At 39.0% G+C, this 27,855-nt stretch overlaps 1 protein-coding gene across 28 annotated transcripts in view; it reads left to right on the top strand.

Annotated features, from left to right (window-relative positions):
- The window catches only part of SOX6 (SRY-box transcription factor 6), a 666,349-nt gene that overhangs the window by 498,945 nt on the left and 139,549 nt on the right, over positions 1–27,855 (top strand). For 20 of the 28 annotated variants that reach the window (XM_072619576.1, XM_072619573.1, XM_072619595.1 and 17 more), the window contains one exon: positions 27,600–27,723. In XM_072619576.1, coding sequence (XP_072475677.1) covers positions 27,600–27,723 — 124 coding nt within the window. The remainder of the gene's footprint in view (positions 1–27,599; positions 27,724–27,855) is intronic. The other 8 variants (XM_072619591.1, XM_072619592.1, XM_072619590.1 and 5 more) reach the window with 1 other exon arrangement.

Genomic DNA, 27,855 nt, shown 5'->3' with positions numbered 1-27,855 from the left:
TGCTAGATAATCTCAAGGGTCCCTCCCAAGTGCTGATACTCTGTGCTATATTTTAAGACCTTTCTCAGCTCTGATATCCTAGGATTCTTAGGTGAGCTAAATATGCATATTTTCCACCTTATTCAAGCATGGCAAAGGCATTTGTAATATAGTGAAATGAATAGTTATCAGAAAGAATCGCTGCTATTATGGTCACATCCTTTGTGAGAACATGTGCCACATGTTTAAAAAAACATGGAAAAAGTGATCCAAGGCCTACACTGTTAAACCAGTCTCTAATATTTAATGCGAAATGTTGTAAAATGCCCCTTGAGCCTCTGCTGAAACACCCTCTTTGTGCAGAAACTGCTCTAGAGTTGTGATGCGGGGCCTTGAGAATTCTCTCAGCTTCTGCAGAAGTCTTTTTTGGGCTGTTATTTACAGTCTGTTCTAACAAAGCTTAAAGGGAGATGGGACATGGGAGTACCACATCCTTAACTAGCTGGGGTAGAATACATAATTTGAGTCCCAAATATTTTCTAACAGCAAGGTTTGTTTATTAACTGAACCCCATGCTGTGACTGAATCAATCTGATAGAGGCCAAGTTTGAAGTTGAACATTCAAATGTATGCCCATATATCTCAGGCATAGATCTTACATAATGATGTGGGGGCCAGACATCTTTCTGGGTTTGTTTATGTCTGTTATGGATTGCCTTCATTATCCATGCTGTTTGAGGGCGTCCCCGTGGATCTAGCCAGTTTACTGTGTACTTTTTACATTTGGCGCTTAACTCCAAGTTCCAAGGAGCAGATATCTGTATCAGTGGGGTTGAGCATTTGCCCAGATTCAGGTTGATGGTCCTGGTCAAGACAAAAATGGAAGTCTGCCCCTCTACACTCCACCACCTTCACAGGTATGATCCTGAATTTGAGACAGGGTTATCCCTAATCCCACTTGGCCTATTTTAAATTCTTCCTGTTTCTGCCTTTACCACCCTACTGGAAATGTTCTCAGATTTGAATCATTACATCTCTTTGCTTATTTAAAGAACTCTCTTGTCAGGCATCCGTTGTTTCATCACTCATGGTGATAACTTTAAAACTTTGATCGTGAGGAGAGATTCAAAACCGCCCAATCACTTACCTATCTGAAAGGTCATGGAGGCATAGAATATGCAAGAATGTCAATTGGGATTGTTGAACTAGCTAGAAAAGAGATTTTTGAAATATCTACATGAGAAATTCTGGTTATTGATGGTTCCTGTTAATTATTTTGAATAACATTCTCCTGTATTTCTTGTTGTAGAGTTCTACTTTATAAACACCAAGCAAGACTTATTAATAAAGGGATAACTGTTGGGGGAAAAAAAATCTGCTTTTCCATGAAGTAACAAGCAAAAATATCGGGTAACCCTTTTAGAAAATGGTATTAAAATGGAAAAATAGCATGGTCTGGTTTTCTGGAGTAAAATAATAATTTTATTTTGGGGGTTGGGGGAAGCAGGGGGAAAATCATGGCACTTACTAGAAATACCCATCAGGTTCTTTAATTTAGAAGAGCCTGAGTTTGTGCCTACATGGAGGAAGAAACCTCAGAAACTTTAAAAACTGCAGCATAAACAGCATTGAGCCACCCACTTAAAAGAGAAATTGAAATGGATGTTTTCCAGGAGAGAACATGCTTTACTGTGTTAGAAGGGCTAGTGTAACAAGAAGTCATCTTTTCTTGATTTCTTTAGACAGCTCGAGCTTTGTGCCTTGTCTCGTTTCTCCGTTTTAAGAGCTTGTTCTGTGTAGCAGAAATAATACAATAAATGGGTTTAACCACATTTGTCTCAGCTAGACAGTCTGCTTTGTCAGAGATTGCTGGTACAACATAAACAAATTATGTGTTTGTAGTGCTTTTCAATGAAAACCTATCTAACAGAGCGGAGATTGTGTTTCAGCAGCTGTAGATTTAATCTCCTACCTGTCAGTTAAAACAGGCATTTCCTGAACTAGATAAGGCTGGCTGTAGAGGGGGGAATAGTCACAGCTGGACAAAGGTCCATTGTTATCAGTGGATAATGTCGAGGTAGATTCATCTGGGTGTTCCACCATGGAAGCTGTGGTTCCATTGTCAACGTAAAGGCACTAACCTGGTCTTTATTGCGATGAAGTCAGGCAGAGTAAAAGAGGATCGAAGCTCTGCTTTGTGCTGTTGGTTCTGGTGGATTGTTGTGTGGAACTCAGGGAAAATGCCTAAAACTTTGGTAATAAAGCTATACCATCTTGGATGTTATAATGAGGCTTATGAACTATGCTGATTCAGGAGTTTTCAACTACATTCAGATGAATTCCTGTTGCAACATAGACTGACCAAAGCCAAGATAGTAGACACACAGAACTAAACAGCAATTTTTGTTCCCAGGGCAGGCTGCCAAAAATTCACTTTTCTATTGGTATGACAACAGTGCAACAACAGCACCACCACCACATAACCAGGTCATTGTCACCAGAAATTACAGAATGCTTAACAGAAAAAAACCGAGGAATACTAGTAATACTTTGTACCAAATAGTAGATGCCAGAAATGGAGGACGGGAACCTTATTGTCTGAGTTTGCCTGCTCACCTTTTCTGTTTGTCTTAAACTTCTGTTGGTGAGGTGGTCCCTCTGGGCTTGATTCTGGGGTCCATTAAATACTTCAAAGAAGTATTCTGATAATTGTGTTTTAACTTTAAGAAGAACAAGAAATTTTTTAAAAGCATAAATAGGCACATGTATATCAAACTGGAGAATACAATTTCAACAGAAAGAAAAAAAGAATAAATGAATAGAATAAAACAGATTATTCTTAGTTAAAGGTACTGAAAAAATATAAATTATGAAAGAGCTTGGATGGGAGGAAAAGTGGGAAGAAGTTGAATCAGTGACTTAACTGAGAGGGAAAGAAAGGGAAAAAAGAAGAAGAATTAGAAAAATGAAATAGAGGAAAGTAAAAGTAATAAATAATTTAAATAAGACCTTCCAAATGAAGAAAAGATTGGCAAATAGGAGTAGGAGGGATCAGGGGAGAAGTGAGCTTGTGAGAATAAGTTTTCAGGAAAGTAGTTTAAGCAAAACTAATTATTGGAACAAATTGTTTACCTAAAAGAGAATGTAGACTAAAGCATCTTTTAAAAAGCAGTACTAGAAACACAAATAAAGGAGAACATAAATCTAACCCTCATAATTCTAAATGTGAATGAACTAAATATTCTGATAAAATGAAAGAGGGAAACCTTACAATGTGTTGCTTATAAGAAGAAAAAAATCCACCACACAAAGGCATACATGGACTCAAAATGGGAGCCTGGAATAAAATTTCTATGTTTCAGATAAATCCTCAAAGGAGTTGTAATCATGCTATCATATAAAGAAAAAAAATTGACCATATCAATAGAGAGAAACAAGACTTAAAGGAACCATAGATTACAAACCAACAACATTCAGCATGTATCTACCAAATGGCATAGCATTTGAATTCATAAAGTAATAATTAACTGAATTACAAGAAGACATAGGTGATAACTCCATCTATTGTAGGAGACTGTCGTGTTCCCCTCTCAGAGCTAGACATATCTAAAAAAGATAAGCCAAAGGGGAAATGTAGAACTAGACAAACTATTAGAGAATGTAGATATAAAAGGTTTATGATACCTTTTGTATGGAACAATCAAACAATATGCATATTTCTAATCATGGCATGGTATATTTACAAGAAAAAACATGTATTGGGATATAGAAAATTTTCAAATAAATGAGAAAAGCACATATTATAAATACATACTTTGCAAACCATTATATAATAAGCATAGTAATCAGTTTAGGAAACACAAGTAAAAGGTACAGATCTAAATGGAGATATAATATTGAAATCCTTCATAATGAATGGGTCAAGGAACAAATGGCATGGAAACATATGGAAACATATGACAAAAAAGAAAATAATGTTGATGTGAAAACCTGCCAAAATTTCTGACATGCAGCTAAGATATTCTTCAGAAGAAAAGTTATATTCTTAGCATACATTATCAAAATAGACAAGAAAGGATTAATGAACTGAATGTGCAGTTTAAAACCTAGGAGACCAATAAATAAACTCAAAACAATTCAAAGAACAGTCTCTTGAAAGTTAGGTGAGAAATAGATAAATTGAAACGAAAAAAAAAACCTATGCAAGTGATAAACAAGGTTAAAAACTGGTTCTCTGAAAAGACGAGCATTAAATCAACCTGGTCAAAGAGAAAGGGAAGTAAAATAAAATGATCAAAATGTAAAATGAACAAAGGCAAAAGCTTGCCCCCTTTCCCACTATGGGTGACATCCACTTAAATTTAACCAATAGTATATTGGAAAAAAAGTGGCAACCAAATGACTGAATCATGTTTGTTTATAGAAAAGGAGGAACTGAATGATAATTCAAGGCCTTGTCATCACCATCAGCAATTACAGAAGGATTATCCTTTTGGAGCTCATATTTGTTAATCAATGCAAACAGTAGAAACTGTGCAACACATCAATTCAGGCACAAAAATTTGGCACTTAATGAATGCCTACTAAGACATGACCTGATTCCATGAGTAGAAAGAAGTTCACTATCTTTCATAGATTGACAGACAACAAATCTTCATGGAGGGCTATAGACCTCAAAATATTCTTGAGACTTCAGCATGTAAACAGTAATAGAATTGGACAGTCATCAGAGATCAACCAGTTGCCCACAATTGCCTTGACATAACAATGCTCCATAAAAGATTAGGACCAGCATTTTTAATAGCTGTCACCATACAAAATACTCATGATCTTCCATCTTTGCAAAATGAAAAGCTTTCCAAATATGTAAACCATGCAGAAGAAATTGAAAACATGCAAGAACAGGATCAGATTCCATCCCTGTCCTCCTCTTGGCTAATAGAGTTATCCTTAAGAGATTTTAAAAGAGGATGAGTTTAAATCCTAATACATTTATTCATTTATGAAAAACTTTTGTATATCTGCCTGTTAAATTGCACACCAAATATAAAGCAGTAAAAAGAAAATATCTTGTCCAGTACCATTTCTCTCTGAAAGATCAGAATTATTTTTCACTAACAACAGTAGATGAGAACTGAGATAATAATGGTGGTAACATGACACATTAAGGTTTGTTGTGTGGTTTACATTTTTATGCCCCTAAAATTCATACAATAACCCTGCAAGGTAAGCATATTATCTGCATTTTACATCTGATCAAACCAAAGTTAAGAGAGATTAAGGGACTAGCCCAAAGTCACACAGCTAGCATATGGTATCACCAGTATTTGAACTCAGGTTTTCCTCACTCTAAATCTAATTCAGGGCAGCTGGAAGGTACAGTGAATAGAACTGTAGTCATGAAGACTTGAGTTCAAATCTAGTCTCAGCTACTTCCTCGCTATGTGACCCTTACAGTGCTTGCCACAGTTTCCTCATCTGTAAAATAAGCAGGAGAAGGAAATGGCAAACTACTTCAGTTTCTTTGCCAAGAAAACCCCAAAAGGGATCATAAAGAGTCAGACATGGCTAAAAATGACTAAATAACAAATCTAATTCTCTTAAACTGTAAGATACCACATGTAAATGTGAGCTAATATTAATATTATTTCTCTACAGAGACCTTTGAAAAGAATAAAGGCATGCCCTGGAATGCTAAATCCTGTATTTGAATGAAATAAATTAGAGACAAAAGCTAAAAAAGAAAATGTTGAAAGGGAGGATAAAGGACTAGTAGGATTAAGACATCCTGATAGGGAAGGGTAATACGTTATTTTGAAGTATTTGAATTTAATATATTCATTTACTATATTTAGTAACACTATTTTGGTAATAATTTGAAAACCTCATCTTTCTTTTCTCTGTTCTTCAAATGCTTCATTCATTTCCCTTGAACTAAGGCTGCATAAATCATAGATTATTTTTCCCACTGCTCTTTAGAAAAACAGAATCATTGGACCTGAGTGGTCATTGTGGCTGCCTTTTAGGGACAGCCCACTCTCAAATTAAATTTTTTTTTTAGATTCTTCATCAGTTCCTTTGGGAAAATATATTATTTTCACCTAAAACAAATAGGAAAAAATCAGAACACTTTTAATGTTGTACTAGAAAAGTTTTATGCCTCTTACTTTCCCAGACTGACTTCTTTTCATTCTCATATTGCAGATAATCTTGGCTTGCTTTGATATTAGATTTGTAAGAAAATTCTTAAAATATATTGATAGAGTATGTTTTAATGCAACAGATTCTACCTTCCCTATAACCCTACCACAAATCTTTCTATTCCATCTCAAAACATTGACTGATGTTATTGACCAGGCTCTTGTTAGTTCTCTATTTTAATTTTATTTATATTCATTGTCTTATTATTTTGACTTTATTCATTCTTCACTGTTTCTCATACTCCTCTGAGTTCTTCATATTTATCATTCCTTATGACATTAACATTCCCTAGTGTTCTGCCCAGGGGAAAGTAAACTCCATGACCAAAAGTTCCTTTATTTCTTTGGGTTTATTGGCCACATTTCTTGCTCAAAGATCAGGCCCTAAACCCAATTCACTCTGGAGTTCATAGACTGGACAACAAGTTCCAACCTACCTAGCACAGTGTGAATGTAATAACTAAGTAGTAATAGTTTCTCTTTTACCCAGGAAGCCTGAGGGTCTTCCCCTCCCAGTTTGATTTTTTTCTTTTTGATTAAAGAGGCCATCCTTTGAGTAACTTAGAAAAACCTGTTCACTGAATGAGTGTATCTCAAAGTGAGAATGTGGTAAGACCTTAGCCTGAAAGGGCTAGGGTCTCCCATTGAATCCTGAGCCATCTCCAGTCATCCTGATGAATATAGGCCACTGGACCCAGATGGCTCAGGAGAAGAAAGTGAGGTTGGTGACCTTGCACAGTCCTCCCTCACTCAAATCAAAGTCAACTGCAAGTCATGTCATCATCTTGATGTCATAGTCCTCTTCGAGAACAAAGGACAAACACAACAGCAATGAAACACAACAATGAAAGACACAACAACAAACATTCCATTATATATGAATCTGCCTGGTGGATGTGAGACTGTTTTAACTCTCATTTCTCTAATTTTCAATGATTTTGAACATTTTGAATGGATAGTTATTGATGTTTTTTATCTCTTCTTTTGAAAACTTCATGTTCCTTGACAATTTGTCTGTTGGGTCCTATTGTCCCTTTATCTTATAAATTTTAAATTTATAATAGATTTTGGATGTCAGACTTTGATCAGTGATGTTTCATGCCAAGAGTTTTACTCAATCCATCACTTTCTTTCTGATTTTACTTGCACTGAGATTTTATTCCTTCAGACTTTGACTTTTTTAAATATCTCATTTCTCTTTAAGCAAGAATCAAATCCAGAATTTTTGTTTCTGGGTTCTCCTAGAATTGTGATGGTCTTTGATGGGGAAAATAAAGAAAAAAAAGAATGAAGAGAAAAAAATACCATAACAGTGTTTCCTGGAACACTATGTTTTCGTGTAACACCTTGCAATTGACTTTTTCCATGAATATAATGGAAACCAAGGGCTTGATATTCTCATTCTTCCTTGCAGTACTTGGAGAAAATATGGCAGTTAACCTGTGAACACATCATGTTTCTATCAATAAGTAATTGCCTGTGTCACTTGTTCATGGGGGCCATGGGGAATGCTGAGAAATAGAAGACTCAGGCCCAGTCCCCAAAGAGCTCATAGCTAGTTGGGGCAATAGGACATATAGGGCCAACAATATAAAGCAGTGAAGGAACACTGCCCAGTGGTAACAGGAGTATTATAGGGATTTAGAGAATGGAAAAGCATACCTAGCTACAATAGTGAGGGAAGATAGGTACTGGACTGAGGTTAAAGGATGAATAAGATTTCAGTAGTCAAGGAACATATTCTGGAAGGAAGAAAATGAGGTAGGGGAGGGCAGAAAGGCACAAGGCACATTTTAAGAATGATCGATATAACCATCATTCGTATTTATACAGACATGAATGTCACTTTGTCCACAGCTACTTCATGTGGGAGGTGGTATAAATATTATTATAGATGATGAAACTATATCTCAGAGAAGTGGAAGGATAGAATTGAGGTCATTGAGCTAGTATATAGAAGAGTCAGGATTCAAACCCGGGTCTCTTGACTTCAAGCACAGAATTCTCCCCATGATGTCTTATTGCCTTTTATTCATACTGTTTAGCTGGTTCATCCCTGGTTCCTGTGTGTGTGAGTGTGTGAGTGTGTGTGTGTGTGTGTGTGTGTGTGTGACTGTGTGTGACTGTGTGTGTGGAGGGGCGAGGGGGAGAGTCGTTGTGCAGTAGGAGAGGACTGAATAGATAGATAGATTGGAACCACCTGGAGGAAGACTTTGAAAGCCTGGAAAAAGAATTGCTATATTGTCCTGGAAGCAGTGGGGACATTTCTTCTCAGGGTGCTAATCTTGCAGCCTGTCTCAGAGGGCTAGCTATTGTGAGGATTGCTTCCTCTAGAGAGATGCCTGGCTGTCTTTAGGCAACATGGTGTTTTATCACTGCCATTGTCAGGAAGCTTCTCTGAAGGGGCCACTTGCTCATGTGTGGTGTGCTGTATATCCTCTGTTTCTGCCATTCATCTTCAGAGAAGACGTTACTGGTGATTAGAATCTCTGAATTCTAAAAAGGCCAATTCATGACCAAGGTGCATGCGTGAAGGTTTTGCTCCCATGGCTGTAGCTGTTTTGTACAGCTCTCTCCTGAAACCTTTTCTCAGAATCATTCCCTGTCCTTGCCCCATCTCCCACACCCCAATCATTTTGGACTGTGGTCTTGAAAACACCTCTCCTTGTGTTGTGTGTGTCCACCTCTGGCAATTCTACTGCCTTGTTTAAAATCTCCCTTCTACTTCAGCTTAACATAGAGCAGCTGCAAGGGTCATCAGGGGTCATGCATTCTCTCATCCATGTCCAGACAGGTAGATCTGTGTGGGATGAGTCTAGGACCATTCCAGACCTTCTTTTTCAGCCTCTTTCCTGCCCATCACATTACAGTAGGGTTGTAGGTGATACTGATGAAACTCTTTGGGAAGGTCGATATGACTGACGCCTGTGGTCAGTTTAGGGCTCGCAGCACCAGAAAAGACTGGGAATAGGATCAAGTTTTGCAGATGTTTAGTTTGGTCTGGAGCTCATTTCCATGTGGGAAATACCCTTTGTCTAGCAATCCCCCAGAGAACATAATTTGCTCCATCAATCTTTCATCATTATTTAAAAAACTTTTTTTTTAACTTCTTAGTTTATTATGCTACATCCTCTATCATGCTGTCTCCTTTCTGGGATATCACTCATTCAGAAAAGATATTTTTCCTTGCATCTCTTATTTCTACTACTTTGTACCTTTATTTGATGACTTCTTACCATTTTTTTGTGTCATGGACCCCTTGGGCAGCTTGGGGAAACCTTTGGATCTCCCTTCTTAAAGTAATGTTTTTAAATATGTAAAATAAAATACGTAGGATTGCAAAGGAAACCAATCATATTGAAATTCAGTTATCAAAATATTAAAAATTACAAGTTAATGAATTCTTTGAAATCTATCCACAGACTCAATGGGGTCTATGGACCAGATAAAAAACCCTACTCAAGAATGTCAGGACTACAGAGTGCATCAAGCCCACCCATAGCTGACCAGAAATGTCTGTAACATCCCCCAAAAGTAATCACCTAGTCTCTTTTTCAAGACCTGACCTCCTTAGATGGAAAGCTCACTGCCCAACAAACTAGCCTGCTCTACTCTTGGACAGCCCTCATTGTTAGAAAGTTTTTCTTCATATCAAACTTAAAATTCCTTCTCTCCAACTTTCCCTCCCCCATATATTCTTAGTCCTTCCTTTTGGGGTCAAAAAAAGGAAATACTTTTCCCTCTTCTTGATAGCCTTGCGTACATGTGGAGATAGCTATCATGTCTCTCCTATACTTTATTCTCTTCAGGCTAAAACTATTCTCATTTCTATCAACGGATCCTTATTTTACCTGCTGTTGAATTCCATCTGTCTTTTCTAGCTTGTTCTTGTTCCCCATAAAATGCAGCACCCAGAACTGAACATCTTAACTCCAGATGCAATCTATATCAACTTGCAGTAGGATTCTAACTTCCCATGTAAGTGCTTAGTAAATGCTTGATGAATTAGTTGTCTTTAGATAATGTTCTGCTTAAGAAGCAGAATTCATCAATGAGTTTTAGTTCTAGCTTTTAACAGAAAGTTGGACTTTTTTTTCTTTCTTGAAATTTTGCTAGCCTGCTTGGGTACCAAGTGTCAATCTTCTCCAGATAATATTGCCACTCTATCTTCCGTCTTGTTCCCACCCTGTAAAACATTCCCTCTTCTTGCTTAAATAAATATTTTGCCAGAGTATACCAGTGCTTGGCTGATCATCTCTGAAACCTCTAATGCCGCTGGCAGCCTCTTGAGTCAGAAATGGTGCTCCCAGTGTGACGTTATACAGAACAAGTTGAGTAGAAACAGTGCTTGCTTTCTAGGAGGTAACGCTGGAAGGAGGTCTCTAAGTCATGCTTTATGAGGCACTTAAAATACTATGTGTACTATCTAGTGAAAAATGGAAAAGTTCAGCCTATTAAAAAATTTGCTTTTAAACTAAATACTCTTATGTGATAAATAAAGATTCTCCTCCACCCCTCAGTCTTTTCCATTGTCTTCCTCTCCCCACTGGACAACATATTAAGTCTTAACCTGATGAGAGTTTGTGGACTTTAATTCAGGCTCTGTCCCAGCTAATGGTAAAGGCATAGTTGACAAACACTTTAAAAAGTACATTGGCCTTTTGAAGAAGAATCTCAGGTTACATTAATAGATAATTTTGGAGCTGATCTCTATTCTCAACCACTTCTACCTGAGTGCTACCATTGGTGAAAGGTCTCTAGATGGATATGGTTAATTTTAAAATCATAGATATAATTATTAAGACACTCCTTCCTGGCTTGCAGCTACCATGGTCTAAAGATGTTTATTTACTCACCTCTTTGAAAAACATTTACTGGGTCTCCTACTATGAGCAACCCCACTCACATTCTTACAATTTGGGTTTTGTTGGGCAGTGCAAAGATAACAGATAAAACTGGCCCCTACCTGTAGAACTCGCCTAACCATAATGAATTGTTATCAGACTCATTTCTCACAATCAGGAGAGCAAAAAAAAAGTCATTATTAAACTCTGGTCACTACTACAAGATGAAACATATGTGTGGTGTGTAAGGTCTAAAAGTTGTAATGACTTTGTGATGGGGCAAAAGGTGACAGGAGTCTTATTTCTGAAGGGTATTTGTACATTGAAGGAAATGGCACACTTATCCCCAGGCAGACCCATTTGTATATGTCATTTAAAAACAATCAGAAAAAAAAAAATTTCTACTCTGCTAAAATATTTTGATCATTGTGTACTTAATGGGGTTCCTGTTTAAGAGCAGCCATCATTAGTCTATAATATGTTTCCTATTTCTCTGGAAGTAAGACAGGGAAGGCAGAAGAAACATCCATCTTCACTAGTCTTTGGAAATATCAAAAATAATTGACTAGCTCCGTCTTCTGTGATGGCTCAGTGACCACTAACTGTGACTATTTGCATAATAGTCAACTCTTCACTTCTGTAGTGATAACTGTTTGTATCTGATTAAAATTAAGACTGTTTTACTTCTCTTGACTTTTCCAGAAGTTGCAAAAATTGAGATTTGCTGTTTGGCTTTAACCAAACAAATGCACACAGGGGGATAACAATATGCTGAGTTTATGCAGATTTTACAACACGAATCTGAATAAAATACCCACTAATAGATCCTTAAGGAGTAATAAACACACATGAATTTTCCTTAGTTGCACTTTAAAGTGATTTTAACATACTACTAGACCTTAACAATAATATTTAATTGACAAGATTATGCATTTGTATGGATTGAAAAGGTGGTAGATATCTAATTCCAAATGAACCATAAATTTCACTTTTGCATAACATGTTTTATTAATTTCTTTATAGCCAGGATGTTCTACTTCCCTCCTAGTGAGAGTTTCTTAAAACATAGTAAGATAATTTAAACAGATTTAATTACCATTTATCATTCTTTTTAACTTTATAAGGTAATCTGAGTTCTGTCTTCCCAGATTCTCGTGCCATGTGGCTGGGACACAGACAATAGGACAAAACCGCAATACCCCCAAGGACTTATTTTCCTTTAGATTCTACTCCTCTTCAATATGAGTCTTCCCTGTTCCTGTGGGATAGCCTGCTGACCCCATTCAGACCTATGCTAGTCAGTTGGATGCTGGAAGCAAGTATGGAGATCATAATACAGTCTGATAGATGCAGTAGAAAAGGAGGAGTACCAACATTCCTGCCTTCTGTCTGAGAAAACTCAGGGGACAGTAGTATAAGGGATCCTGTGGGCACAGAGTGGAACTCCCAGAATACAGCTTGTCACTTCTGAGTGGGCATACATAGGAAATCTTGGGTCACCAAGGTTAGTAGCAAGTCCTCTGTTCCATCTAAGTCTTGGAAGTTGGCTTGTTGGGGAGGACTGTATTGGGTCACAGAGAAATCAGAATTTTGGAGACTAATCTAATCTAATCCAATCCAGTTGAGTCACTTAACTGTGATAGGCCTCAAATTTATCATCTGTAAAATGACCTCTAAGATCTTTTCCATTTCAAAATACATGACATGAACGTTTTATTGAGCACATGCTCCATGTGAGGTACTCCTGGGTATCAAGGGTACAAAGACAAAAGGTAAATAGTTCCCATCCTCAAGGATCTTGGGGTCTACTCAGATTCTCCTGGATCCTTGTATTCATTGGACCATAAAGCTGAAACTCATTGGACATCTAGTCCCATCCCCTCATTTTAGGGAAGTGGGCTGAAAAGGCTAAATGACTTGCCTGAGGTCATGGGGGTAATGACATTAGAGGAAGAATTTGAACCCAGGTCCTCTGGCTACAGAGCTGATGCTCTTTTCACTGTGTATGAAATTGGCAAGTGGACTGGCTGAATTGGAGAAGAGTATAAATAAATTATTACCCCCTTGAGTACCATGGGACAAGATTAGGCCCCCAAAATTGCAAACCACGGGTTTACTTTCTTCCTGGAGTATCAGACTGATACAATAGAAATGTTTAAATGAAAAGGGGAAAACCCTTTATGCATTCTTTTGAAAATGAAGTATTTAAACAGCTCTCATAGAAGCAAAAGTGGGAAAATGATGGCGCTTGATGACTGATGCTCTTGTGAATCATGGACATGTCGGCCCACTTTGAAAAGATGCAGCTCCAGTAAGCTCATCTGGCATGAGGGGAATTTTAAAAGAGGTATTATTAACACGAAGGACAACTAGCTCTTTTGGAGCTATTAACATCTCTCTGAATATACCCAAAGAAGGTTTTAAAAACGTGTTGTTGACCTGATAGATGGAGCCATTATGATCTTACTTTCAAAGATCATTTCTCTCCTGTGTAACTGGAGAAGGGGGTTGGAAAGTGCTAGGCTGCGAGGAGGATTGGAAATGTCTCTCCTAAAGGTGAAGCCAGAAAATAGAGTCCAGTTACTCAATTTGCTTGTCCTACCTACCCTTGGTGATAAGGAGATGAGGATCAGGGATGAGGGCCGTGGGGGAGGGGGCAGGGCAATTGATGCCTGTGGTCTAATCTTTTTTTTCTGTGGGAAATGTTTTGGACATTTGATTAAGCAGTTTATTTAATTGTCCAAATCATCAAAGAAAAGGAAAGCTTTAAGGGGAGTGGACACTCTCCTTTTAAACACTCCAAAAGTGAAGTGGTGAAAGTTCTGATGACATTTTGAAGAGGGTGCTTTTTTAAATAGATATAGCCTGTGCTCAGAATACCAGGTGACCATGTGTCTGCTTCTTCACAGAGGGTTTGGAAAGGAGAACTAACAGGACTTTATAAGTCCCTAAAGAATTCCTGCCCTATCCTCTTCAGAGATAGACATTAACAGTGTTTAAAAAAAGGAGGGGGACTTTTTAAACATCATCTTGATGGGCCCAGTCTATTTAACTCTAGCTTTTGATAGTAGGATTTGGAGGTAAGAGTCAGGGGCAAGGTTATAACATACAACAAGAAAAATAATGAGGGATTTCTTTCCTATAGAATCACGCAATTACAGTGTGTGTATGTGTATGTGTGTATGTATGTGGGGAGAACTATATATGTGTGTGGGGGGGTGCACAGATACCAGAATGGGGCCCTGTGGCTCTAAGGTTTTCATTGTGTTTTCTTGGAACTTCTGGAGCTTTGGTTCGTGGGAATTATTCTTCTTGAAATCTCTGTTTTGTTCCCTTCTTCCAAGGAAACTTGATTACCCGTAATTGAGATGATATTCCCCTTGGTAAGCTGAAGGATTTGTTCCCTGGGGATTTGTTAAATACAGTAAGCATGGATTAGTTCTAATATATACAAATTGAATTAAATTCAGTTCAGCAGTTCAAAACTGCTTGGGTACTTTATCCTGCCCTCAAACAGCTTACATTCTGTTGGGAGGGAAGGAGTTACCATATACATAGAAAATTTATTATAAATATAACACACATATAGTTATATATACAATATGGATACATGCAATATAATGTATAATTACATATTGCAAGTTCGTAATGTATTTTATCATGTTCCATATGAAGATAGATATATATATACATAATATAAATATACAAATGTAAATGTATATATAAAATTTATGGGAGAAGGTAGAAGTCTAATATGGAGGACAGTTTGTTAACAATGGAATAGGCATTCTAGAGGGTACCACACAAGAGTAGGGAAGGGAAAGATAGAGTCATGGGAGTGATAGAGCTCACTTGGAAGAGTATGAGGGATTAGAGAGTGGTAAAAAGAGAAGAGAGTTTTAGCTTAACCAATATAAAATTTGGTATCTTAGTTAACAAGTGTTTACTAAGAGTCTACTGTGTGCCATTGGGCAGTAGATTTTTGTACCCTTCATAGTAGCAACAGTAATGATTTGATTATCAATTAATACATGAGAAAGAGGTGGAAAATCAGGGGCAGGGAGAAGATACTCATGTGGTGGCAGGTACCCACAAAAATTACTTTGTTTCATAGCTGAAAAGTTCTTTAGGGGCCATTTAGTTCAACCAATAACTGAGCAAGAATCTCTACCTATCTGGCAATTACTCATCCAACCTTGACCTAAAGACCAGAGTCTAATTAGAAGAGAAGCTAAATAATTTTTAAAGGCAGCCCATTCCACTTTTTAATGTCCTTACTTATTAGCTTTTCCTCATTTAAATATTCTACTGAATTTGTAATTTCTTTGATTTGCGAGTTCCCTCCAATAATGCATATTTCAGTCCACCTATGCCTGCCTATCCTGGACAACACTTGCTCATGTCTTTTCATAAGTCACCATAGGAGTCTGGGGTCAGGGAGAGATCCAGTGTACTGAGGTGCCTTTGTTGACTTCTCTGATATTACAAGGGCAACAATGCAGCTCTGTTTACCTGTCATCCCTCACCCTTACTATATCATCAGCTTGTTTTCTCCATCATTCATTTCCTCAATGACATCTTTTACTTTCATTCTTTAGATTTCCTTGTGAGTTATAGGTTGTAGCCTATTCACACCCATCCTGTGTCTCTCTATTGTGCTTTGTGTGATACTCCTTTTTAACTCTTCAGATTGTTGTATTCCGTATTTTGTTGTAATGCAACAACATCAATAAAATATTAGTATTAAAAAAATGGGCCTTTATTTCCAAAGGAAGTGTTGGGTCATTAAAAGATTTATGCAATTTCCAGGAAACAGTTTTAACCAGTCTCTTTCTTGGATATAGCTTTGAGCCCAACTCATGTTCAAATCTCCATCATATATGTATATATATATGTATATATACATATATGCTTATAATGTATTGTGTATGTGTATTTGTGTGTATCTCTCTCTCTCTCTCTCTCTATATCTATATATATATATCTATATCTATATCTATATCTATATCTATATCTATATCTATATCTATATATATATATATATATATATATATATATATGTATACAGACACAAAGTCTTTAGGTCCATCTAAATTGAATGTCATAATCTGGGCAATAAACATTCCTCATCCATTTAGTCTTCCCTGTGTTGAAGGTTGTCAAACTCTTTTGAGTGGTTATAGATGGAGGATTTGCAGTGTTCTGGAACTTAATGCAATGTTTTCCACAAGCATGTGGCATCTTACTTTTCACAGTGAATTGTTTTTCATTCTGGGTTCTGTGCTGGAACTCCTCTATCACAGTGATAAACACCTCTGGTGAGTATGCATCTTCCTGTTTTATGCCATGCCTTATGCTTCTGATCAGAGGGTCATTGGACATCTATTTCTCTTATTACGTGTTTTAAGGAATCTTGAACGATTTTGGTATATGACTGGGAGACATCTCATTGGAAAAGTGCCTCTAGAGGCTGATATCATTTTGCTCTATTGTTTTTCTTTCATTCTTCTGTCATATCCATCTACATTTTCCTCTGTAACCTTTCTACCCTTTGCTTTTCATTCTACCATCTGGGGCCAGGCAGAACAAGTCTAAAACCTCCTCTGTGTGAAATAACTTAAAATACTTTTTCCTTACTACCCCCAACTGTAGCTATCACCCTTTGTTTTTCTCTAGGCTAGCTATCCTCAGTTCGTTCCACTGCTTCTCATTTGTTTTGATCTTAAGGCCCTTCATCATTCTAGCCAATCTCTTCTGAATTCTCTGACACTCATCAATGTCCAACATAAAATGTAGTCCCCAGAACTTAATGCATTTACTCCAGATGTGATCTGACCAGAGGGGAGTTGAAGTGTGAGCAGTTAATTTTATTAACCATAACCTTCAATACTTAAGATTTATATAGTGCATGCTCCTGCCCCCTCTCTCCTTCTCACTCTGTTTTTAGAAGACAAAAGCAAATGCATTATTTCAATAAATTAAAAATAAAATAAAAAAGAACTTTCCAGGTAAAGGAAACATCTTAAGCAAAAGCATGGAGGCTAGAAATAGGATTTCCTACAGGGGGAACAACCAGTAGACCAGTTTCCAAGAAGTATTAAAAAAAAAAACCCTCCTGCCTCCTAGGGGAGGAGCTAAATATCTTTTTGTAGGCATGCGTTAGTGAACAACACAGGGCAAGGTAACTAAGGGCCAATTTGTGTGATATATACTAAGCATCACCAAATAAAGTATGGATGGTGCTCACTACAATGCGCTGACTCGGGGGGAAAGGACCATATTTGTTTTAAAAAGATTGTTTTTTTCTCAAAAGTGGTTGAAACCAAAAGGACTTTCTGTCAAACCTTTAGCGACCCAGAAGATTCAGCTTTCTCGTCCTTCCCCTCCAAACCCTTGCTTTCTTGCTTCTCATTTTATCCTGGTTGCCATTTTTCTAGAGGAATTCTGTGTGCGGGCATGTGTGTATATGTATATGTATGCCATGTATCCCATGGTCTGAGGAATCTCTTTGGCTGCTCACATGGGAGGACAGAAGGATCTTTGGATCTTTTCCTGCAACATTTTCCATTGCTTCTGTTTGATCCTAAGCTGTGCTTCCTTTCCAAGCAGCGTCTTATGCAAATAGCTCCGGACTATTCTTTGTAATAAATAAGAGAGTTATCCAGGGGATTGGCTTGCTACTTCTTTCTTTCCTTATTTTTTCCCTCACAATGGAAACAGTCTTTGCAGTGGTTTTAAGGATTCTAAAACTCCAAAGTGTAAGTAAAAAGCAATTTGTTGGAACCCCCTGCCCCCCAAACTCTCCTCACTTAGGTCTCCAATTCAGGCATGGATCTTCACATGCCTATGGTTTCCAATACAAATACTTATCGCCCATCAGTACAAAAGTTAAATAATCTTCATGAAAGAGAAAATGAGCCCCCCTGAGTGTCCCTCTGTTTGCATATTAGTGGCAGAGAACGGTCTCTGCCAAGTCGCTCTCTGGCTGACTGCTACAGATGCTATTCTCAAGTATTCCGAGTCAGATCTTTAGTGCGAGTCTACAGGGACAAACAATACCACCTGTTCCTTACAAGATATCAGGCCGGTTAGCCCATTCATGTATCTTTAATGAAGCTCTGGGGCAGATGGCACAAAGTGGCATCATCAACAACTTAGCACCGAGGAGACAAAAGGGGAGAGTGTCGCCGCAACAATGCCCCTATTTTTGACGAATGGGAAGAGACAGAGTCGAAGTGTTTTCACCGGCATCTGCTGCTGTCTTGATTTTCCGAGAGACCTGAGGAACATCCTGGCAATTAAAATTTCTGGGCATGTCGCCGATTTGATGAAGAATGTGTAAAAGGACAAAGCTTTTGGCCAGGGACTTGGCAAGTTTTGCATTAATGGACAGTTGTGCTTTGGGGCATCCATTATATAGCTTTCACTGGGCACTGATTAAGCCTCTCTGACACAGAACCATGGTTGGCATTTTAGTCTCCGTGCTGTTCTGGGCAGCCGGCTAGGAGCTGTGTGTGGTGGCCTCCACAAGCTTAGAATTTTCTTTCATATTTTTAGAATAGTAAAAATAACAATAGCTCACATTTGTGTAGTGGTTTAAGGTTTATGAGCTGATTGACACATATTGTCCCATGTGATCTGCACAATAATCTTAAAAACCAGATGCTATTATTGAGCCTCATTTTACAGATGAGGAAACTAGGTCTCCAAGAGGTTAAGTGACTTGCCTAAGGTCACACAGCTGAGACAGAAAAGGTATTATGGAAAGAGTGCTGGATTTGGAAGCAGAAGACTCAGATTCCAATCTTGCCTTAGATTTTTTGCTAACTGTGTGACTCAGAGCAAGTCAATTAACCTCTGGGAGACTTGTTTTCCTCATCTGTAAAGTCAAGGGTTTGGACTAAAAGGCTTCTAAAAATTCTCTGTTGGCTCCTAATCGCTGATGCTATTATCCCATGAACCTAGCTTTTCTTGACTCCCAAGACCTGGGTCTCACTTTTTAAAAAAAATAATTCTTGATGATACCAGTCCTGGATGTTTGCAGGACCAGAATTGTTTTCACTTATAGAGATGATTAAAGAGTCTTCAAAACTGGGCCAGAAAAATCTAGGTACAATCTTCATTCATAAGGATAAAGAATTTCAAGAACTTTCCCTAGCATGCTGTGTGAAGATCTGTTGCTTCAATGGAATCTGGAATCTTACTTTTTTCTTTCTTCAGTAAAATATTAATTTTACATCTTTGGGGAATTGCTGCTTCCCATGTATCTGACTCCCTTGACAGGTCTGCAAATGTAAAGCTGGGTGATTTGAGGAAGAGAGAATCCTGGAAGGAAGATGAAAGGGAGGATTAGAGAAGGCAGCCAGCAGAAGGCTAGACATGGGGCTCTGGGCTTCCTTCCTTATTATGGGGGGGACTTTGTTTTACCTTGCTGCCCTGAGGATCACAGCTGAGGCAATCTGACTGTTTCCTTCAGCTGCAAACTGAATTAGGTGACCTGGAATTCATGCCTTGTACAGGGAGGAGGAGGTGTTTTATATTCATATTAAATTGTCATGACCCAGTTGCATGTAGAAGAGCCTTCTAGCCCTGCTTCCCTACTCTAACCCCATCAAATTATCTCACTGTTTCCATCCCCCCAAATTTGTCCTCCGTGAACCCAATTTCAATCCAAGTCCTCCTAAGAAAGCAAAATAGGGATGATGTTCACAGAGGGAACTTTTCTGTTATTTTAACTGAGGCTCTCCTACTTGGCCAGGTGGGCAGGCTTCCTAAACAGTCATGCAGTTAGAAATGTTTTCTAATCTGCAACACTCTGCTACATTCTAAGCTGTTATCATCCCTTTGAAAGCATGCCAATATGAGGCATGCTTAGAAGCATAGAATCTCAGAGTTAGATGGGATTTTAGAAGTTCTTTAGCCTAACCTACTACCATGTACAGGAATCCCCTCCATACCATTTTCAAGCAGAGGTAGTCACACATTCTTACTTAAACACATTCTGTGATATGTAGTCCCTTTATTGGACAGCTCTGATGATTACAAAGCTTTCCATACCAGACTCCATGCAAGTTCTGTCTGTTAGTCCTAGTTCTTTCCTTTCACATATCAACCCTTCATATATAATCAATAAATCAATCAAGAAGCATTTATCATGACTTCTTTGTTCTAGGCATTGTGCTTGTCACAAAAACAAATGAAAATAAATCCCTGCCTTCAAGGAACTTAGACTTTACTGGGGGAGGCAACACATATAGTAACTGACATTTATTACTGTATATGATCCTCACATTAACCTTGGAACGCACAACTAGTAAGTATCTGAGGCAGAATCTGAACCCAGGTCTTTATACCTCCAAGCCTAATACTCTGACATGGATAGAACTTATCACATCTTCTACTGCTCTTAGTTCTCCCCTCTGGGACCTTTTCTACAAGGTAACCTTTGGGATCCTTGGAGATGTTGTCATCCTCCTCACTACCCCACCCACCCAAATCAGGCCTTCACACTAAACATCTCTCCAGTCTGCTCAGCATCCCCTGAATATCATCCAGTTTGTCCTTTTGGTTTTCATATTATTGAAAACCTTTACTGTTCATGGCACTGATATACTTTAAGTAGCAGCGAAAGCTCCATTTATATGGCACCTTAACATTTGGAAAGAACTTTCCCTATGTTATCTCAGTCCATCCTCCTGAAGTAGGCACTACTATAACTATTATTATTCCCATTCTGTAAGTTAGGAAACTAAGGCTGGGAGAGTTAAATGATTTACTCAAGGTCACATGGCTACGAAGCATCTGTAGGCTGGATTTGAACTTGGGTCCTACTCAATAAAAGTCTAACACCTCATCTAGTACGACTCATCCTAAGCCCTCTGAAGGCAGGGCATGTGTAAAATTCCCACAAAGTGTCCACTGCTATTCTTTGCTAAGCAGTGGTACTCATCAAATGCTTTGGGAGGGGGTCTGTTTCCACAGGTTATTGTGTCTACCCATAGCAAAAGACAACTCCACCATCACACCTTAAGACAACTATTTGCATTCCCATATGGCAGCCTGTTCTGTTTTCTGGAGAACTCCTCAGCTTCATGATCACTTTTAGCCTGGAATTGAGCTGTGTTTCCTTAGCATTCTGAAATGAGCTCTGAAAGAAGAGCCTTGCTCTTCTCCTCAGCTCAGACTTCAACTGGCAGAGAGCATTCTTGTTTGTCCTTGACAAAGGGTATTTTTAAAGCTTTGAGTCTGTATCTTTCTTAAAATAACTTAGGAGCACATTTTACTTTTGGAGTTGAATGACCACTGCTAGTATGTATCCTACAAGAGCCAAACTAGAAAAAATTGCTGGAGGAAAGAACAGTGATGAGGCCATGCATGGAAAGATCTGGGGATCAGGAATCTTGAGGCTTGACTTTCCTTGTCACTGACTCACTATGTGCCATTAGGCAAATCACTTGTCCTCTGGGCTTCTTTATCTGCTTAGAAAAGACTAGAGTAGAAAAGAAAAGAAAAGGAAAGGAAAGAAAAAAAGAAAAAGATGTCAGAGGGCTGAGGTGATTGCTCAGGCTCCTTCTGGTTCTATAATTCTGCTTATGCATACTGACTTAATATCATATCCTGGTAATTAACAGAAAAAAATTACAAAGAGTACTTGATATTCATTCATACTATTTCAATTCTAGCACTCCATATTTTAGTACTTGTGTGGGCATTCTCACCATGCTTTCTCTACCTTCCCATACAATGTGGTTCTCGTCCATGTCTTTGGATGACTTCTCTGTCTAGGATTCCCTTACACACAGGTTGCCATTCTTTAGATCTTTGACTGTTTCTAGGATATCTTTACTGCATTAGGGCCATCCCTTTGTTTCTTTACCTGGGTTCCAGTTCTAGCATCACGGTCTATTAGCTGTGTAAACACGAGCTTCCCTTCAATTTCCTTACCTCTAAAATAAGGGGGAGAGGGAAATCTAAATGACAGAGCAGATTGACTGATTTATTCTGTGATTAATGGTTCATCTTTTTTCTCTTTCTTCCTGAATCCATTGGGCTGGTAAAAATGTTATTGTTTTCTGATACAGGATCATAGATGTGGAGCTGCAGGTGGCCATTTGTGCAACATCTTCTTCCTCATTAAGATTTTGTGGCACAAGATAGTGTCATCTGGCTTCTACAGCACACACCAATATGCTGATACTTGTTATTTTGGGGCTCTTGTGCTTGCCAGAGCTAGCTACTTATTTACCTGGGTGTCTCAATGAACGCTCCCTTGATGAAGTGAAAATATTCAAATAATCGATTGGGGGACCCTTGATGCTTTAAGACCCGAAGTGTAGTCACAAAGGCTATTTTCCCTTTTATATATATTCCATAGCCTGAAAAGACCTGGTGACTCCTGTTCAATTCACCCCATGTCTGTTTTCCTGGATCCTTTTTCACTCTATCTTCCCCTGCCCATCAGTGGTTTTCAGTGTATGATCCAGGGATCCTGACAGGCTTCTGCAAGATCCTTTCAGGGGGTCCAAAAGGTCAAAACTATTTTCATCATAATACTAAGACATTTTAATTTTTATCAAAAATAGCTATAACCCACATAAATAAAATTTTTTGATGAGGGAGGGTCCTCCTTAATGTTTAAGAAAGTAAAGGGGTCTTCAGACAAAAAAAGTTTGAAAAGTTATTCTAAAGAATGTTTAGGCCTTAACATTGTACCATTTTCAAAGTCATGAAAACTGTCTCCTGTTGGTGACCTATGAACTCTGGCAGCCTTCTTGATGCTGAGTCATATCATGGTATTAGCTAAGAACTGGAAGAAAATGGTATTTCTGGCTTCAAGCCTCCTTTTGCTAAAGTAAGTTCTGAAAACCACACAGGTGTTCTTCCCTAAAATAGTTGTGTGTCAGGAAGATAGTTTTTTGTATTACTTCTAAATGGTGACCAAGTCCTTAATGATTCCATGACTATTCTACATTTATATAGGTAGAGTATCTGAATCACCAAAATCTGAGTTGGGAGGATCTAGGAAAGTCATCCAACCTCCTAGTCAATGTAGGAATTATTTCCACAGCATTTTGGAAGGGTAGACATCTGGTCTCTATTTGCACCGTGCCAGGGTGGAGCAGTTTCTAACCTCACAAGGAAGTTCAGGTTTTGGACAGGTCTATTATTGGACAAAAGAAGGAAAATTCCTTGTTAAAATCCAAGATCTAACAGCCTGTCCTTGCCCCTCATTGCTTCAAGTCCTGCCATTTAGAGATACCTAAAATAAGACTAGACTCATAGACTTTTGGAATTGAAAAGGACATTTGTTGTTGAATCATTTTAATCATGTCTGACTCTCCATGAGCCCCTTGGAGTGGTTTGCCATTTCCTTCTTCAGCTCATTTTACAGATGAGAAATTGAGGCAACAGGGTTAAATGACTCACCCAATGTCACACAACTTAAAATGTGTCTGAGGCCAGATTTGAATCCAGGCCTTCCTGACCGCAGGCCTGGTGCTCTGTCTCCTGTACCATCTGGCTCCCTGGAAAGTACATGAAAGGTAATCTAATCCAGGTCTATGATTCTGCAGATGAGAAGACTGACCTCAGTGGGAAAGCGACTTGCTCAGGCTCAGAGAGCTTGTATGGAGCAAAGCTGGAATTTGAACTCAGACTTTTGTGACTCAAAGGTCAATGTTCTTCCATCTTTCCCTCCATGACAGTCTTTCAAATATTAGAAGACAGTGATCATGCCCCTTTCCTTCCCTCCACCCCCAAGACTTCTAACCATCCTTGTGCCTTTCATCAGTTTTCATATACTGTGATTTCTAAACCTCCCCCCAATTCTCACATTCCGTGTTTCAGCAAAGCACCCCTGTCTAATAGTGACAGATTCAGATCCTGGCTCTGCCTCTTAATGCCTTTGTGATCTTGGGCAAAGTCTTTGACTTCTCTAGGTTTCAAGTTCCTCCTCTGGAAAATAGATAGCTTCCCAAGTTCTTTCCTTAATCTAGGAGGCTATCAATACTGTCCTTTTCATAGTAGCTCAGAAACCTTAAACCTTGGTTGGCTACCTCTGGCCATGCAGCATCAACAGTATAGAAATGATTTTTATAGCACCTCTTCTTTCAGGATTTCATCCTTTCCAGAAGAAAACAAACTATCCACCTTGTCCACCTTTTTACCAAGCAGCATTCAAATGTGCTCATATGTTTGGCTTTATAGCAGCATAGACTTTTAGCCCTGGAAAGGAACCTGAAAGGTCATTTAGATTTCTTTCTCCCCCTTATTTGAGAGATAAGGAAATTGAGGGGAAGTCCATGTTTACCCACCTAATAGATTATGATGCTGGGACTGGTACTCAGCTCTCCAGACCCCCTACCCCCACAGGGTTCTCCCTGGGTGACCAGCATCATCCCTAGCATTGTTCCACAGAGTTAAAGGCCAGGAGTGGGCACTTGGGGGATCAGCGCCAATTTTACCAAGTTAAGCCTATACTCCTAACAGTCAAAAGTCAGGGCTTACTTACCTCAGCTAAAATGAAAGAAATAGCTGCCCAAAGCTAGTTTCTTCCACGCCCCACTGACAAGGTAGTAATTGCACAAAGACCTTTTTATTAGAAGTTGATTTTCCTGAGAAATGAATTCAGAAAAATACTGTAAAGTGTTTATTTTTCCCTTGACCTTTATTAACCTACATCTTTGGGCCTTCCCCAGAGAAAAGTTGTTGGTAAATTAAGCCTTATGGACACACACAGTAGCATTTCTGTGCTGCATCAGTGATTGTGGAAGGAGTGGGGATATGACAAGGAAATTTGGCACTATTTAAACAGTGTCATAGGTCAACATATGGGATCTGACCAAAAAAAAAAGATTTAGGAATTAAAAGAGGGGAGGGGATGGAAATACTTTTGACATTGAGTTTGACTTTTTAATAGAATATGGGATGACTTGTGGTCAAGAGGCCTGGGTGTGAGTTCCAGCTCTGTCCCTTCTTGGGATACCTGGTTTACTTTCAGCAAGTCATTTAGCCTCTAAGGGCCTCAGTTTCTTCATCTGTAAAATTAGGGAGTCAGACTAGAAGCTCTCTTCCAGCTGTGACATTTGGTAACTCTGTAAATGGTTCCCTTTCGCAGTAGGAAAGAAATTTGCACAAACCCTGTTTGGTTTGACTTGGTAATTCCTTTTTAATACTTCCTAGTTTTGATATGTGTTCCTTTAAATGTTTACTCTTCTTTAATCAAAGTAGATTAAAAGCTGACCCTATGATATCAGGGTGTTGAAGGTTAAAATAGAAACTGCCCCATAATGCTACCTAACATCAGGACAAGAAGTGTTTGCCAAAGGATTCTGCTGTAAGCGAGAAAGAGAGAGAGAGAGAGAGAGAGAGAGAGAGAGAGAGAGAGAGAGAGAGAGAGAGAGAGAGAGAGAAAGGGAGAGGGAGGGAGGGAGGAAGGGAGAGGGAGGAAGGGAGGAAGGGAGAGGGAGGGAGGGAGGGAGAGGGAGGGAGGGAGGGAGGGAGGGGGAGAGAGAGGGAGAGGGAGGGAGGGGGAGAGAGAGAGAGAGGGAGGGAGGGGAAGAGAGAGAGAGAGAGGGAGAGGGAGGGAGGGGAAGAGAGAGAGAGAGAGGGAGAGGGAGGGAGGGGGAGAGAGAGAGAGGGAGGGAGAGAGGGAGGGAGAGAGAAAGAGGGAGGAAGGGAGAGAGAGGGAGGGAGGGGGAGAGAGAGAGAGAGAGAGAGAGAGAGAGAGAGGGAGGGAGGGAGGGAGGGAGGGGGAGAGAGAGAGAGAGAGAAAGAGAGAGAGAGAGAGAGAGAGGGAGGGAGGGAGGGAGGGAGGGAGAGAGATTGGTTGGGAAAAGGCAGAGATATTGTAGAAGGCAGCGTTTCATCTGCCCCAGCCCTCATTTTTTATATGTAGCATACAAATGCTGATAGAAGGTGAAGCATTTTCTCCTTTTGCATTTTTGTGCTCTTTGATACATTTATTAAGGTCAAATGAAATTTGATATAGTAGGATTTCTTCAGAAATGTTCTCTGAATACAAGTCCATAATTACTGAGCTACACGATCATACACAGGGCTGTAAAACCGCTTAGACAGACAAGCAATTTATATGTTACACTGAGGTGTGTACAGCAAAGAATATTAGTCTAATTGGGAGTCAAGATGTGGTGGTCTTAAATCTGAAGCGTGGGGTAGGCAGGGAGAAGGGGGCAGGGATTTCTAGGAAGGCTGTACTGTTGTGAGATTGTACAGTGAGCTACCCAAGGTGGAAAGGTACTACCTTTTGAATATATAACAAAGAGCTGAACATTACTTCCCAACCCAGACACTAATCCCACATTTCAAGACAGGAAGACACCCAAATGTGGGAAGGAAAACATCTAGACTCTTTTCTTTTCTTATATTTATTTCTCTATCTTGTATTTATTTCTCTATCATGCATTTCTTGATATAGCTTTCATGTATCATGTATTTTATCTGTCTTTTATCTATCTAGTATCTATCTTTTATCTATCACCTATTTCTGTCTCTTTCTCTGTGTCTCTCATCTATTCCATCTATAATATCTATATTATTTGCCTTTTTTGGTATCCCTGTCACTTAGCACAGTGCCTGAAACATGCCAGGCACACTGCTTATTAGTTTAGTTTGAAATAACCGCCTTGGACTTTCCCCTTCTTCCATGCAAAAGCCTACAGTAAATTCTCAATAAATTTCAGTCTAACAAATATTTATTGATTAACAGTTGTGTGCAAAGTACTCTCATAGTCTCTTTTTTTAGGGGGTGGAAGGGATGCACGGTTCAAATGGCACATGGGTCTTGATCTCATGAAATTTAGAATCTAGGAGGGGAAGAGAGGTAGTCAGAACTTGTGCATTAGGAATATGACTTAAGTAGTCCTGTGACTAACAGACTGGAGGCAGGAAGAGGTAGAGAAGCCAGTAAAGTCACTATTGCAACAGTCCTGGCCACAGTTAATGTAGGCTTAAACCAGGATGTCAACCTTGGGGGTAGAGCAGATGGGCCCCTTAAATTAATAAGGAAAAAATAAGTCTCTAAAGATGGTTAACTCCCTAAAATGGAAGGAAAAGAGTAAGAATAATCCCTTCTCTTCTTGAGCCCTCCGTTTTCTTGTGTATAAAATGAGAGCATTTGGCTTGAACAAGGGCTCTTACACTCTGTGTGTGTGTGTGTGTGTGTGTGTGTGTGTGTGTGAGAGAGAGAGAGAGAGAGAGAGAGAGAGAGAGAGAGAGAGAGAGAGAGAGAGAGAGAGAGATCACATTAATAGTCTGGAATCCTTCTTTGAACAATGTTTTTAAATTCACAAAATAAAATGCGTAGAATTACAAAGAAAATAATTTCAGTGAAATAGTTATCTAAATTTAAAAAAAATGTTTATGGATTCAAGATTAAGAAAACCCGCACTGGATGATGCTCTGGCAGCATTGGGTTTCCTGGTTTGGTGAATTGGATGTGATGGGGACAGGGGAAGAGGTGGCCATGGGAACACATGAATCTCTATAAGCAATGGAAAATAAAAACCTGTCAAGACATATTTGCGCTGTGTCTGATCAGAGACTCTCTTCTGTTTAGCAGGTTCAGGGTCACATGCCTCCGCTCATGATCCCAATTTTTCCACACGACCAGCGGACACTGGCGGCAGCCGCAGCTGCCCAACAGGGATTCCTCTTCCCCTCTGGAATACCATATAAACCAGGTAAGCAGAGGGCAACCTGCTGCAGCTACTTTAGAAATGTTGTAAGATGAAGCTCAGACTGCATTGAAGTAGTTGTTCACAAAAGAGATGAATGGAAATGTATAGGATGCACTCAAGTTTAACTGCAAGTTA

This window comes from Notamacropus eugenii, chromosome 6 (assembly GCF_028372415.1).
Source record: "Notamacropus eugenii isolate mMacEug1 chromosome 6, mMacEug1.pri_v2, whole genome shotgun sequence".
Classification (NCBI taxonomy): domain Eukaryota; kingdom Metazoa; phylum Chordata; class Mammalia; order Diprotodontia; family Macropodidae; genus Notamacropus; species Notamacropus eugenii.
This window is presented reverse-complemented; position numbering and strand designations above follow the sequence as displayed.